General features: G+C 45.1%; 1 protein-coding gene across 1 annotated transcript; it reads left to right on the forward strand.

The window, feature by feature from the left end:
* The first annotated feature begins 2,695 nt into the window (after window positions 1–2,695).
* On the forward strand, window positions 2,696–13,403 carry GPX1 (glutathione peroxidase 1). Its single transcript, XM_042449676.1, has 2 exons — window positions 2,696–2,963; window positions 12,361–13,403. Exons 1-2 carry the CDS (start codon window positions 2,718–2,720, stop codon window positions 12,697–12,699), a joined length of 585 nt encoding a protein of 194 aa, XP_042305610.1. The 5' UTR covers window positions 2,696–2,717; the 3' UTR covers window positions 12,700–13,403.
* Window positions 13,404–13,710: the final 307 nt, after the last annotated feature.

Genomic DNA, 13,710 nt, shown 5'->3' on the forward strand with positions numbered 1-13,710 from the left:
AATCTGTACACACTATAATCCGGTATAATAAGTGATGTAATGCTGAAATTTGTAATTACCTAATTCTGTATATGAATTTGTTTGAAGTCATAATGCTTTGGCTTTATTATAAATTGAGCTCCATTTCCTCTAAACCTTCCTTTCTGACTCAACAGTATTTCAATTCTGAGTCATATGCATATAGCTAGTCAGAGTTCAGTGGATTAAGTGCCCAAAGCTGTCTGCTCCCCAGGCATAAAGGAATTACCTGAATACCATCCTCCAAATACGTTAAACACCTTGACTAACACCTTTAAACTCTGGAGTAAAACTCCGAGCAGATTCACTGCACCACAGAGTTTGAACCTTCTGGCCACCGTTCAGAAGCAGCACATTGTTGCTCCTCAGTTATTTTCTATCTCTAACTGAGTGGCCATGCTGGGAGAGACTGGGCTTCTTGTTAAAGGGAGAAGATGCGGTGGTTATGATGTAAGGTAGCTTTAAGACACAGCCCTTAGTGATATCAGCTGCAGTCTATATATACTATTAAGAGGGTTGGAGAGGGGTTGATTGTTCTCTCTTCTTCATCTCACTCTCCTGGGACTGGCTGTGCTCAGTAGCTCATGGATGAACAAACTTACTGCTCTTACTTGAAGACTGGACTCTGTGTGGATTTTTATAAGATTGGATTCTAACAGCAGACATTACAGTGGTTACTCATTCCATGACAAACCCTTGATTTTCTATTGGCCAGTGTGTATCCATGTGTGCAAGCATGTGCCAGGAGGCAGAGTAGGGTGGCCAGCTGCAAAACAAAAGAGGGCTCCTATACCTTTAATAGCTGTGGGAAAGTGGGGATTTCAGTACATCTGCAGCTTGCCTGAAAAGGCACACCTGTAGAAATGCCTTCTGCTGCTCCCTTGTTAAAGGTACAGAAGCTCTGTCTTCTTTTTCAGCTGACCATTCATGGCCAGAGAAAGTGCCTTGGGAACTTTGGGCCCTTTCCCACTGTGTTGTTATCTGCCCTTGAGGTGACTTTGACTCATGGCGACTGTGTGGATGAGACACCTCTAAGACTGCCTATCCCCCAGTGCTCTGCTGAGACCCTGCAAACCCTTGCCTGTCCAATTAGCTGGCATGCAGTCTTCATCTCCTTCTACCCTCTACCTTTCCTAGCATCTTTGTCTTTTCTATTGATCTATGCCTTTGCATTGTATCGACAAAGTATGACAGTCTCAATTTTATCATCTTGGCTCCTAAGAAGATCTCTGGCTTTATCTGTTCCCAGACCCATCTGTTAGTCTTTTTGGCTGTCCATGGTATCCTAAGCACTCCGCTCCAGCACCACATCTCAAAGGAGTAGATTTTCCTTCTGTCTGCCTCCCATGACACAGTTGTAATGCTATGATACCGCTTTTAATTGTCATGGTTACTTCCTTGAGTTCTCTGGCTAAGTTGCAAATTCCAGGATCCAAAGACATAGCTGTGTTAGTCTGGAAAATCAGTATGCACAGAGATCTTGTAGCACCTTTGAGACTAACGGAAAGAAAGCAGTTGGCAGCATGAGCTTTCCTAGACTTGAGCCTACTTGCTCAGATGCATGCAAGTCTAGGAAAGCTCATGCTGCCAACTTTTTTCAGTTAGTCTCAAAGGTGTAGCAACTCCCTTTTCATACTGAAATTCTAGGAGGGAGGGTACAGGATGCGACCTATGCAATTAAAAGTGGAACCACAGCACTATAACAGCGCAGCGGAAAAGGGGCCTTCTTCTCTAGGCAGCACCAGAGGCCCCCATTCTGCCACCCAGAGAGACAGAGCAAGAGAAAGAAGAACCCGGAACAGCTGAAAATGTTTCTGGCTTCTGCCAGCTCAAAGAAGGAAGGCCTGCTCTTGGGGCAACCAGATGTCCCCCTTTTCCATTTTCAGCCTTCTGTCCAGGAGGAGTTCCAATGTATCCTCCATTTTGAGCATGACTAAGAAGCACAATGCAAATATTGAAAGGGCTTCCTCCTTCATTTCAGCACAATGGAGAAATGAAAGGAGTAACTGAATGTCCTCATTTGGGTCAGTCAGCGGAAGGCAATGGCAAAACCTCTTCTGAACAAATCTTGCCAAGAAACCCCCAGGATGGGTTTGGGTCACCCTCAGATGGAAATAGCCATGTCCTCCTTTATGATATCTGGTCACCTTGCCTGCCTATCATGGGAGCCCAGTCTGGTTGTGGGGCTCCCCACATCTCTCCCAACTGCCTTTGCTGTGAGGTGGAGAAAAGGGTTAGATGTAAGTAAGCATAGCCCACTCGCTGCCCCTGAGCGCCATCAGCTCCTCCTGGGCTTCTTTTGAGAGCTTCCCAGAAGAAGCACTTAAGATACACTGCATTTTGGCCCTTGAAGCGGGGATCCAGTGCAGCCAAGGGAGCAAGAGAGGCCTTGAGGCACTTTTGGGAGTCACTGAAAGAAACTGGCAGCATTTCCATGAGTCGGAAGTGTGTGCCTTTACATCCCAAGAGGCTCAGAGAGCTAATAACTTAGAGACTACTGTCTCATCCGCCTCAGAGGGGCGTTGGCCACAAAATGGCGGCGCCCGAGGCTCCAAGAAGGGAGGTGGGCGGGGCCTGGGGGTGGGCGGAGTCTGAGACGGGCGGGGAGTCTGGGAGATGGGCGGGGCTTGCTGGGGTTTTAAAAGGCGGCGGCCGCCGCGCGCTTTTCCCAGAGAGGCTGGTGCAGGCAGAGCGCGAGGATGGCGGCAGCAGCAGCAGCAGCAGCAGCAGCGCGTGGGATAGCGGGCATGACTGCGCGGCCGCTCGGGGCCAAGGAGCCGGTGGACCTGGGCACCTTCCTGGGGCGGGTGGTGCTGGTGGCCAATGTGGCCTCGCTCTGAGGCACCACCGCCCGGGACTTCACCCAGTTCTCGGAGCTGCAGCAGCGCTTCGGGTCTGCGGGGCTGACCATCCTGGCTTTCCCTTGCAACCAGTTCGGGCACCAGGTACAGACATGTATATATTTGGCGTTTCTCTCCTGGCTGCGAAAAAGGTCCCCAAACTGCCCTTTAAGGAGGGGTTTTTTAACTTCATCTCCCAGAAGCCTCAGCCATGTTGGCCTATAGCCTGGGATCCTGGGAGCTGAAGTCCGAAAAACTCTTAAAAGCATGGTCTCCAAACTGTGCTCTTTCAGGGAGTTTTTGGATTTCATCTCCCAGAATCCCAGACTTATTGGCTAACATGGCTGAGGCTTCTGGGAGATGAAGCCCAACATCTCTCAAAGGGCAAATGAAGTTATTGCGGTCAATGTAGTCTGTAACTGAAACTGCGCAGTAAGAAAGGGCCCCAAGAAACCGTTCCCAGTACCAGCTGGAGATGCCAGGGATGCTACCTGGCACAGTCTATGGGTCCACCTCTACCCAGAGATGACCATGCTCCAGGATAGTGGTCCCCAAACTCTGCTCATTATGGGACTTTGGACTTCAGCTCCCAGAATCCCAGACTATTGGCCCACGTGGCTGAGGTTTCTGGGAGCTGAAGTCCAAAATCTCTTAAAGGGCACAGTTTGGGGCCCAATGCCCTTGAGCCAACCAAGGCGATGGAGCAGGCAGATGGGGCCAAAGCACACTGCAGAACTAGTCCAGTTTGGGACCGCTTTACCTGCCCTGGCAGTCTTGGGAACTGGAGTTTGTTGTGGCCCCAGAGCTCTCCAACAGGGAACAATAATAAATAATAACAATTTTGTTTATATTTTCCCGCCTCTCCCAGGTGGATTGAGGCAGGAACCTAGTATAAAAATACAGATACAAAACACAACGATAAAATACATAAGCACTTGACAATTAAAAACAAAGTATCAAAAAGCGACAGTAGGATAAAGATACTCCAATCCTGATCAAAGAGGAGTGTGTTTTATACAAGATCGGGTGGGTATGCTCACCGGAAGAGATCCATCTTAACTGCCCTGTTAAAGGTCTCCAAGGAGGTAGTCAGAGGAATCTTCTCCAGGAGACTGTCCCACAATCTAAGGCTGAATATCTCACAGAACTAGAGTTTCCAGGATTGCCTAGCATTGAGCCAGGAGTTAAAGTGGTCCCATACTGGATTATTTCTGCAGTGTGATTTGGACCAAAGCCGTGTTAATCTGGAATATTGGTGTGCAGAAGGGTCTTGTAATACTTTTCAGTCTTAAACTGAGCGAAAGAAGTTGTAGCGTGCATTTTAGTAGACACAGTCTGCTCGAACAGCGCATCTGTGCACTGTAGAAATAATGCAGTTTGACATTGCTTTAATCACCAAGGCTCCATCCTACAGAATAGAGATTTCCAGTGCTCTCTGGAAGAAAAGACAAAAGACATTATAAAATTACAAATCATAGAATCATAGAGTTGGAAGAGACCGCAAGGGTCATCCAGTCCAACCCCATTCTGCCATGCAGGAACTCTCAATCAAAGCACCCCTGGGACAGATGACCATCCAGCCTCTGCTTAAAGACCTCCAAGGAAGGAGACTCCACTACACTCAGAGGAAGGAGTGTGGCCCACTGTTGAACAGCCCTGACTGTCAGGAAGTTCCTTCTAATGTTGAGGTGGAATCTCTTTCCCTTTAGCTTGAATCCATTGCTCTGCATCCTGTGCCCTGGAGCAGCAGAAAACAAGCTTGTTCCCTCCTCAATATGACACCCCTTCAAGTATTTAAACAGGGCTATCATATCACCCCTTAACCTTCCCTTCTCCAGGCTAAACATCCCCAGCTCCCTAAGTCATTCCATCCTCATAGGACTTGGTTTCTAGACCCTTCACCATTTTAGTCACCCTCCTCTGGACACGCTCCAGTTTCTCAATGTCCTTTTTGAATTGTGGTGCCCAGAACTGGACACAATATTCCAGGTGGGGCCTGCCAGAGCAGAATGAATAGGAAACGTGGCACTATTACTTCTCTTGATCTAGACACTTACTTTTATTGAGCAGCCTAAAATTGCATTGGCCTTTTTACGCGCCGCATTGCACTGTTGACTCAATGTTCACCTTGTGGTCACTTGGACTCCCAGAATCCCTTTCACATGTAGTTTCATTCAGCCAGGTGCCCCCATCCTATATCTGTGCATTTATTTTTTCCTCCCTAAGTGCAGTACTCATTCTCCGTATGCATTCATTTTGTTAGCTTTGACCCAGCTTTCTAGTCTATTCAGGTGATTTTGAATTTTGATTCTGTCCTCCGGGTTATTAGTTGGGGGTATTAGGGTTCCATAGGCGGGTGCTGCAAAAAAGAAGTGGTGTCAAACTGCATATTTGGACAATGTCGATGTTCGCTGGGTTGAAGCAGAAAATGGTAGTTCAAGGGTCCTGAGGGGGGAGGTCAGGTCAGAAAAATAATCTTGTGCGCTTTGCCAGCTCAAGTACAAACATTTGATCCAAACCACAAGAGCTCATGTTTCTCCATGCCTTTACCAAGAACAGGCAAATGTACCAGGACTTTAGTGAGGCACTCACACTCTTTAGCAGTGAAGGCTAAAAGCCCTTGTAAACTGCACATCCCAGGGCTCCATAGCTGGAGCTGCAGCACTCAAAAGGTGCCAAACTGCATTAATTTTCGCGCAGTGTAGAGCAGTGGTCCCGAACTTTGGTCCTCCAGATGTATTGGACTTCAGCTCCCGGAATTCCTGATTATTGGCCAAACCTGACCATTGCTTCTGGGTGTTGATGCCCAAAACCCGTTCCCCAGAAACAAAGTTTCGAGAAGCACTGGTGCAGAGTTACACGAAGCCAGGAAGCTGTTGCTAGGATGCCTTTCACACAGTTGGTCTCAAAGGTGCTACAAAAGGCCCCTTTGCAAACCGACCCACCGTTGTTAGGTTGCCCTGCTTGCAACGAAGGCAAACTAATCTCCGGTTGGCACTGGCATGGCAACCGCGGGACTTGTTGGTGTGGCATAAAACAGCCACTCCCTCCAGCTGCCTGCCATTGATTTAGAGATGCCTCTGACGAAGCATCTTTTCGGGCACTCCTAGGGGCTTGAGGAGAAAACACGTGGCCTGCTAGAAAATGAGAGGTACCCAGTGTTGTTGGGACAAAACGTTAACATTGTTGCGTTCTTAAAAAGGCTTTTATTTATCCGCTGATGTGTTTCGAGATGACTTTTTGTGAAGAGCTGATGAACAGCATGGCTTAATAACATTTCGTCCCCAGCAACACCAGAGTATATCTCACATTTCCAGCACTCCTGGGGTTGCCAGCAGGCTGGGTAGTAGGCTTAAGGAGTAAAGGAGGTAGAGGTTTTTAAAGGAGTAGGAATTTGTTGTTAACTGCCCTTGAGTCAATCTCAACCCATGGAGACCCTGCTGGTAGGAAATATATGTTACTCCTTATTCCTGTTATTATAGTGTACATGCAAACACCAAAAACAATTAAATTTTTAAAAAACATTAAATTTCCTTGAGGGCCAACCTGCAGACAGCCCTCCCTACCATCAACTAAGACCAGAAACTTTAAATGCAGGCCTATGACAACATCTTCAGTTTCTTCTCCTGTTTGCCTGTTGAAAACCTGGGACTTCAAAAGCTTGCACATGCATTTTGCTTGGCCCAATAAGGGTATGTTATAGGATTTGCTATATGGCCAACACACGGCTCCCCAAAGATGTGTTTGCATCCCAAGAGGTTCAGAGGAGCTTCTTCAGGCAATAGGTCTATTTCCTCAGTGGGATGTCGGTCACAAAATAGCAGTGCCTGGGGCTCCAGGGAAGGTGCAGGAAAGGGGGTGGGGCCTGGTGGGATGGCGGGGCCTGGTGGGATGGGCGGGTTTGTTGGGATTTTAAAAGGCAGCCGCGGCCTTGCGCGTCCACAAAGGGTCTTGTAGCACAGTCTTAACTGAGCGAAGGAAATTGTAGCATAGGTGTTTTAGATGCAGACGGAACGTGAGGATAGCAGCGGCAGAGTGTCGCATGGGAGAGGCAGGATGACTGCGCGTCCGTTTGGGGCCAAGGAGCCAGTGGACCTGGGCACCTTCCTGGGCGGGTGGTGCTGGTGGCCAATGTGGCTTCGCCTGAGGCACCACCGCCCGGGACTTCACCCAGTTCTCGGAGTTGCAGGAACGCTTCGGGTCGCAGGGCTGACCACCTGGCTTTCCCTTGCAATCAGTTTGGGCACCAGGTAATATATATATATATAATAATATAAGGGCTTTGACTTTGGCTTTTCTCTCCGGCTGCGAAAAAGGTCCCATACTGTGCTCTTTAAGGGAATTTTGGACTTCTTCTCCCAGAAGCCTTAGCCATTGGCCAATATTCTAAAATTCGGGGGCTGAAGTCTAAAACTTCTTAAAAGCAATGGTCCCCAAACTCTGCTCTTTAAGGGAGATTTTGGCCCTCAGCTCCCAGAATCCCAGACTACTGGCCAACATGGCTGAGACGCTGAAGCTGAAGTCCAAAATCACTTAAAGGCAAGTTTGGGGACAACTGCACTAAAGCTTGCATTATAAAGCATGTGTCTGCCTTAAGTTGCCTGCTGTGGCTTATGGTGCCTCCGTGCATTTCATAAGGTTTTCTTGGGCAAGGAATGCTCAGGCGTGGTTTTGCCAGTTCCTTCCGTAATATACCTATGGACCAGGTATTTGTTGGCAGTCTCCATCCAGTACTAACCAGGGCTGACCCTCCTTAGCTTCCAAGATCAGAGTGGATCTGATGCCTTAGGGTTTGAGATCCTGGAGAAAACTTGAAGTAATATTTTGGTCACATGAGAACCCGGCATAAAAATTGATGTATCTATAACTAGTTGTTATCTCTAACAACATCTGATATTCATTGGTGGCTTCCCACTAAGTACAAACCAGAGCTGACTCTTTATTTCAAGGTCAGACAGGATCGGGTGCCTTTAGGGTATTTAAGCCCAATAATAAAACTCTTGAGGGCGACTGCCCTTGAGCCCGCCAAGCCTCCTGGTTGGTTTACTGAGGAGTCCTTTCACAGGTGGCAGAGAAGGCAATGGCACACTGCAAAAAAATCCGGTTTGAGACTGTTTAACTGCCCGGGCAATCTTGGGAAATGTGTTTGTTGTGGCCCCAGAGCTCTCTGACAAGGAATAGCAATAGCAAGACATTTCTATAACGCTTATCAGCACACTTAGCCACTCCCCTATGCGGTTTACAAAGTGTAAGCTAATTGTCCCCAACAATCTGGGTACTCATTTAGCCACCGCGGAAGGATGCAAGCCCAAGTTGAGCTTGAACCTACGTTGATACTGAACCGCAACCTAGGTTTGTGAGTGAGTGACTGCAGTACAGGCATTTAACTACTGTGGCCACCAGGGCTCCTCCAGGGAAAGCTGAATGTTCACAAAACTACATTTCCAGGCTTCCCTAGCATGTGAGCCAGGATGGCATTAAAGCAGTCCCAAACTCGATTATTTCGTGCATTCTTAACTGAGGAAGAGTTATAGCACGAGTTTTGTAGATGCAGTGGCTTCAAGGGCGCATCTGCACTGCACTGTGGAAATAATGTAGTTTGACACCACTTTAACCACCAAGGCACCATCCTACAGAATCCAGGATTTCCAGCCTTCTCCGAAGAAAAGCAAAGATGTTCTAAAACTACAAATCCCAGGATTCTGTAGGCTGGCACTGGAAAAAAAAAGTGGTGTCAAACTGCATTATTTGGACAAGGTCGATGTTCTCTGGTGTGAAGCAGAAAATGGTAGTTCAAGGGTCCTGGAGGGGGATGTCAGGTCAGAAAAATAATCTTGTGTGCTTTGCCCAGCTCCATACAAACATTTGATTCCAAACCACAAGAGCTCATGTTTCTCCATGCCTTTACCAAGAACGAGTCAAATGTACCAGGACCTTTAGTGAGGCACTCACACTCTTTAGCAGTGAAGCTAAAGCCCTTGTAAAACTGACACATCCCAGGGCTCCATAGGCTGGAGCTGCAGCACTCAAAAGTGGTGCCAAACTGCATTAATTTCTGCAGTGTAGAGCAGTGGTTCCCGAACTTTGGTCCTCCAGATGTATGGACTTCAGCTCCCGGAATTCCTGATTATGGCCAAACCTGACCATTGCTTCTGGGGTTGATGCCCAAAACCCAGTTCCCAAGAACAAAGTTTCGGAAGCACTGGTGCAGAGGTACACGAAGCCTAGGAAAGCTGTGCTAGGATGCCTTTCACACAGTTGGTCTCAAAGGTGCTACAAAAGGCCCTTTGCAAACCGACCCACCGTTGTTAGGTTGCCCTGCTTGCAATGAAGGCAAACTAATCTCCTGTTGGCATCTGGCATGTCAACCGCCTGGACTGTTGTGGTGGCATAAACAAGCCACTCCTCCAGCTGCCTGCATTGATTTAGAGATGCCTCTGACGAAGCATCTTTCGGGCACTCCTAGGGGCTTGAGGAGAAACCACTGTGGCCTGCTAGAAAATGAGAAGTGTACTCCAAGTGTTGTTGGGGACAAAACATTGTTATGCTGTTCCTAAAAAGGCTTTCATTTATCTTGCTGATGTGTTTTGAGAAGACCTTTTGGCAAGAGTTGGTTCTTCGGTTTTCTCTTTTTTTCTGGCCAGAGTTTATAATGTTGAATCCAACTTTAGAAAGAGAAACAAAAGAATCAAGTCAAACGGTCTTCCCAAAACATGTCAGCAAGATGAATAAAAGCCGTTTTAACAACAGCACAACTACACCAGAGTACATCTCTCATTTTCCAGCACTCCTGGGGTTGCCAGCAGGGCTGGGGAGTAAGTAGGAATAAGGAATAAGGTTGCTGTTATTATATTGTACGTGCAAATGCCAAACAATTTTATTATACTGCATTGGGGAAGGGACTGGGAGGCACACACACACACACCTTGCAAAGCAATCAGGACTTCCCCCAGAGCTGGGGAGAAGGAGAAAGGAGTAAAGGAGTAAGAGGTTTTTACAGGAGTAGGACTAAGATTAAGAAAAAAATACCTTATTCTGGAGTAGGACAGGTAATAACCCCAAAATTACCACTATTCCCCAGCCCTGGTTGCCAGGCATCCATTATTAGAAGAAAAGTCCCCTGGTTGGGGGTTGGAAAGCTATTCCTTTTACATAGACTGAAGGAGATGCCAAGGAACCCTGTATTTTTTAGAGTGGGCGCTTTGTGTGTGCATCATACAATGTATGAATGTGGACAATACAGTATTGCGTCAGCTGAGGTCCCAGTTCCTTCCCTCCCTCCCCCCATAGATAGCAAAATAAGTGGATGCTCAAGTCTTATTAGATTAGAGCATAGGGCTAGGACCCTGAAGATTGGGGTTCAAATTCCTTGCTTGACCATGGAAACCCATTGGCTGACCTTGGATGAGTCTAGAATAGTGAAGTCTCTGTAGGTCTCCAATTTTGTGGTGCTGAACAGGGGAATAGGGAAGGGATCCTTGACCATATGGCCTTCCTCTTAACATGGGTGAGGAGCTTAAAAAACTAAGCTAAGCTCATAGAACTCTGACCTTGGTTTTGGATACATGAAGTTCCATAGGGACAAAGCAGGTCAGACTGTTTTAATACCAGTTGTACCAAAACCAGCTAAATAGAACTGAAACATAAGTTTCAGCTTTTATAACTGTAGTATGTGGATTTGACAATGTGGATTGAAACTCAATAAATTTTGTCGAGCTTCCATTTTATCAAAAAAGGTATGAACTGTCAAGGATGATGGGAGTTGTAGCTCTTCACCTCTGGCTCGAACTCACCACCTGGTTGTGCACCGCGCTGACCAGTTTTGGCCAGTGGTTATAGCTTAGCAGAGTTACAGAGAATAGGCTGAAGACCCCGACAAACTCTCCAAGCCTTCTCACTCTTCCTTCCACAGAAGTCTTCACCCTTCTTCAGGATCCAGCTGGTTCTTGTAGCTTCACCCAAGACACCAGACAACTCAGTAGTCTTATATAAAAGATCTACTTTATTCTACTATATACAGCTCCAAAACTATCCAACACAACAATACTCTACTCCTCACTATCCACCACTACTATCCACTCTACAACCCACAAAATACATTGGGATGCATAGTCATTATTATAGTCAATGCATGGTACCACCCACTGTTGTCTGTTTCCACCCAGTAGGCGTGTACATCATTCTCATTGGTTCTTTTGGTTCATCCTACAATTAGTGGTTTCATCATCTCAGCCTTGACCACTTAACAATTGTCAGGTGTGTCCAATTATCCACTTTGCATTTCTTGTCCTTGGCAGTTAGGACTTGTTAATTGCATTACCATTTACACCTGTGTGGTTCCCAATTGGCTTCTGCTGAGTCATCCTGACATTCACATACATGTTTTATTTCATTTACTGTATATCCCATGTTGCAGGGCAAATACTTTTTAACCACGCTACATTTTAACAGGGCTGTGTTTTTTACACTTGTTCTATTTATTGCCAGTAATTTCTTCTTTAAAAATACTGCCTTCAGTAGAAAGTTTGAACATGTCAGAGGTAATTAACAGCCTAATAGGTGTGTGTTCTTGTTTACAGAAGCCAGGATGTTTATGCTAACTAGTTACCTGGAAATCTGGGACCAGTGTCAATACAGTTACCTTTTTTTTTTCTTATCTCATTTAATTCTAATCCCAGCCCCACAACCAGTCTTGAATGTTGTATCCCAATCATCTAAAGAAGTGGAATATAATCCTTGAATGTTTTATGCTAAAATACACCTGTTAGTCCTCAGGATGCTGCAAGATTCCCTTTTTTAAAAAAAAGGCTTGAAGAAACTAGTTTATAAGAAGGGATTAGTTCACCTCTACTATCCGTGGAACTAAAATGCCTATATTCAAATGTCTGTTACTGACTCTCACATCATGAAAGAACGTCAGTGGGTGGTGTTGGACTACATAAGTCAAACTTTTTACTGCATGATGACTTTATGTGGAATAGAGTATCCTTATTGCTGCCTCATGCCTGTGTGGGAACCTGCTTGGCCACAATTGATATGGGTTCCTTTGAAATCCAGTTCCCAGCCACACCTTTATTTATTATTTAATGTAGGTCCCACCTTTCTCCCAGTACAGGACCCAAGGGAAACAAGATTATAGCAGCACTTGTAAGACTGAGATTTTGGGGATTTTCATTCACTTTGAGTGAAATCCATAGAAACTCATGCTAAACTAAATCAAGTCTTATAGGTGCTATTAGAATCTTCATTCTTCTTTTTCCTTTCTATGCAGTGGCAGTACAACATGCCTTTCTCTTTGAAAACTAAGTAACTTCAGCAGCAAGTAGTGCAGCTAGCATAATATTAGTCCATGAGAATTTATGGAGGAAGGTAGCCTTGACTGTATTTTAGCAAAGCTGCTAGTGACAAAGTGTGGGGGAAGCAAAGGATAAAATACTATATAGAAAACAGTCTACTTGCTTATGCTCTGGGTTCAACCTATGTCTTCTCTCTCCTTTGACAGGAGAATGCCACCAATGAGGAGATCCTGAAGTCACTAAAGCATGTCCGCCCAGGCAATGGGTATGAGCCCAACTTCACTGTGTTTGAGAAGTGTGAAGTCAATGGGGAAAATGCTCACCCTCTCTTCAAATTCCTGAAAGAAGAGTTGCCTTACCCACATGATGACCCTGTATCTTTGATGAAAAACCCGCAGTACATCATCTGGTCACCTGTGTGCCGCAATGACATCTCATGGAATTTTGAGAAGTTCCTAATTGGTCGTGATGGCAAACCATTCAAACGTTACAGCAGGCACTTTGAAACCATCAAGATCCAGGATGATATTAAAAAGCTGCTTTAACAAGTTCCTTAGAGTAAACCACATTAAACCTTGCTGCAATTTATTTTTACCTCTTTGATTTCAGCTAGCTTATCCTAAGGTTGTTTGTGATCATTCCTATGCTACAGTAAAGTAAATATGCACTCCAAATTAAACAAGGTAATCTGATTACATGAAGCAAAATCGCAATGGCAAAGATTCCCTAGAATTGGATCAGTCTACTTTGATGCTATAATGTAAGATGTGAACCTTTAGCTGTTTCCTTCTGTAATATGCTGTCACTTAATCTTACAGTTGCTAAACATGTTTTAGTGTTAACAAGTACCCGTTATAGCATAGTATCTCTGCTAAACCCAAGAGATACTGTCACCAGTCTAGTGTTCATCCCTGATACTCATATACTTGAAACATTCTGGATATGTATGAGTATTTCAAGCATTGCAATTTAGTAGCTACATAAGGTGGGTCTGTAATAGGTATTGGTTAATTCCAGACTTTATATCATGCATTGTCTATTTTTCTATGACCTACAGCTGTTTTCTTGATAGTAATTTTCTATGCTCCATCAAAATTTTATTCATGATGGTGCTTCTTCTAAACCCTTGAAAAGCACTTGACCTTCTAAAATTTTGTCTGTGAAGCTATAGTAAATTAAAGGAGGGAAAACAGTTTGAAATCAGCAGTTTGTGAAAATCAGTGTATAACAATAAAATGCTTGAAAACAACACTTATGTGTACATTTCTTGAACTATTTCTATTGCAACATGAATTCAATTAACAATTCCTAAGACACTTTACTATTGTATAACAATGTTCCCACGTTTCTCTACAATCTGTGATGCATATTTGTATGAAGGTACCACTAGATAAACTGTTCTGTCTTAGTAAAAATTGGTTACACTCATTTAAAAAAAATCTTTACATATCCAGCCATCTTTTCTAGGATATTGTAAGAGCGAGGGCCAGTTATATACAGTACATTAAAGAAGAACTGTATCTTCAGACCATATGCTGGTCTATGTAACTCTAACT

This window comes from Sceloporus undulatus, chromosome 2, assembly GCF_019175285.1.
Source record: "Sceloporus undulatus isolate JIND9_A2432 ecotype Alabama chromosome 2, SceUnd_v1.1, whole genome shotgun sequence".
Taxonomy (NCBI): Eukaryota; Metazoa; Chordata; class Lepidosauria; order Squamata; family Phrynosomatidae; genus Sceloporus; species Sceloporus undulatus.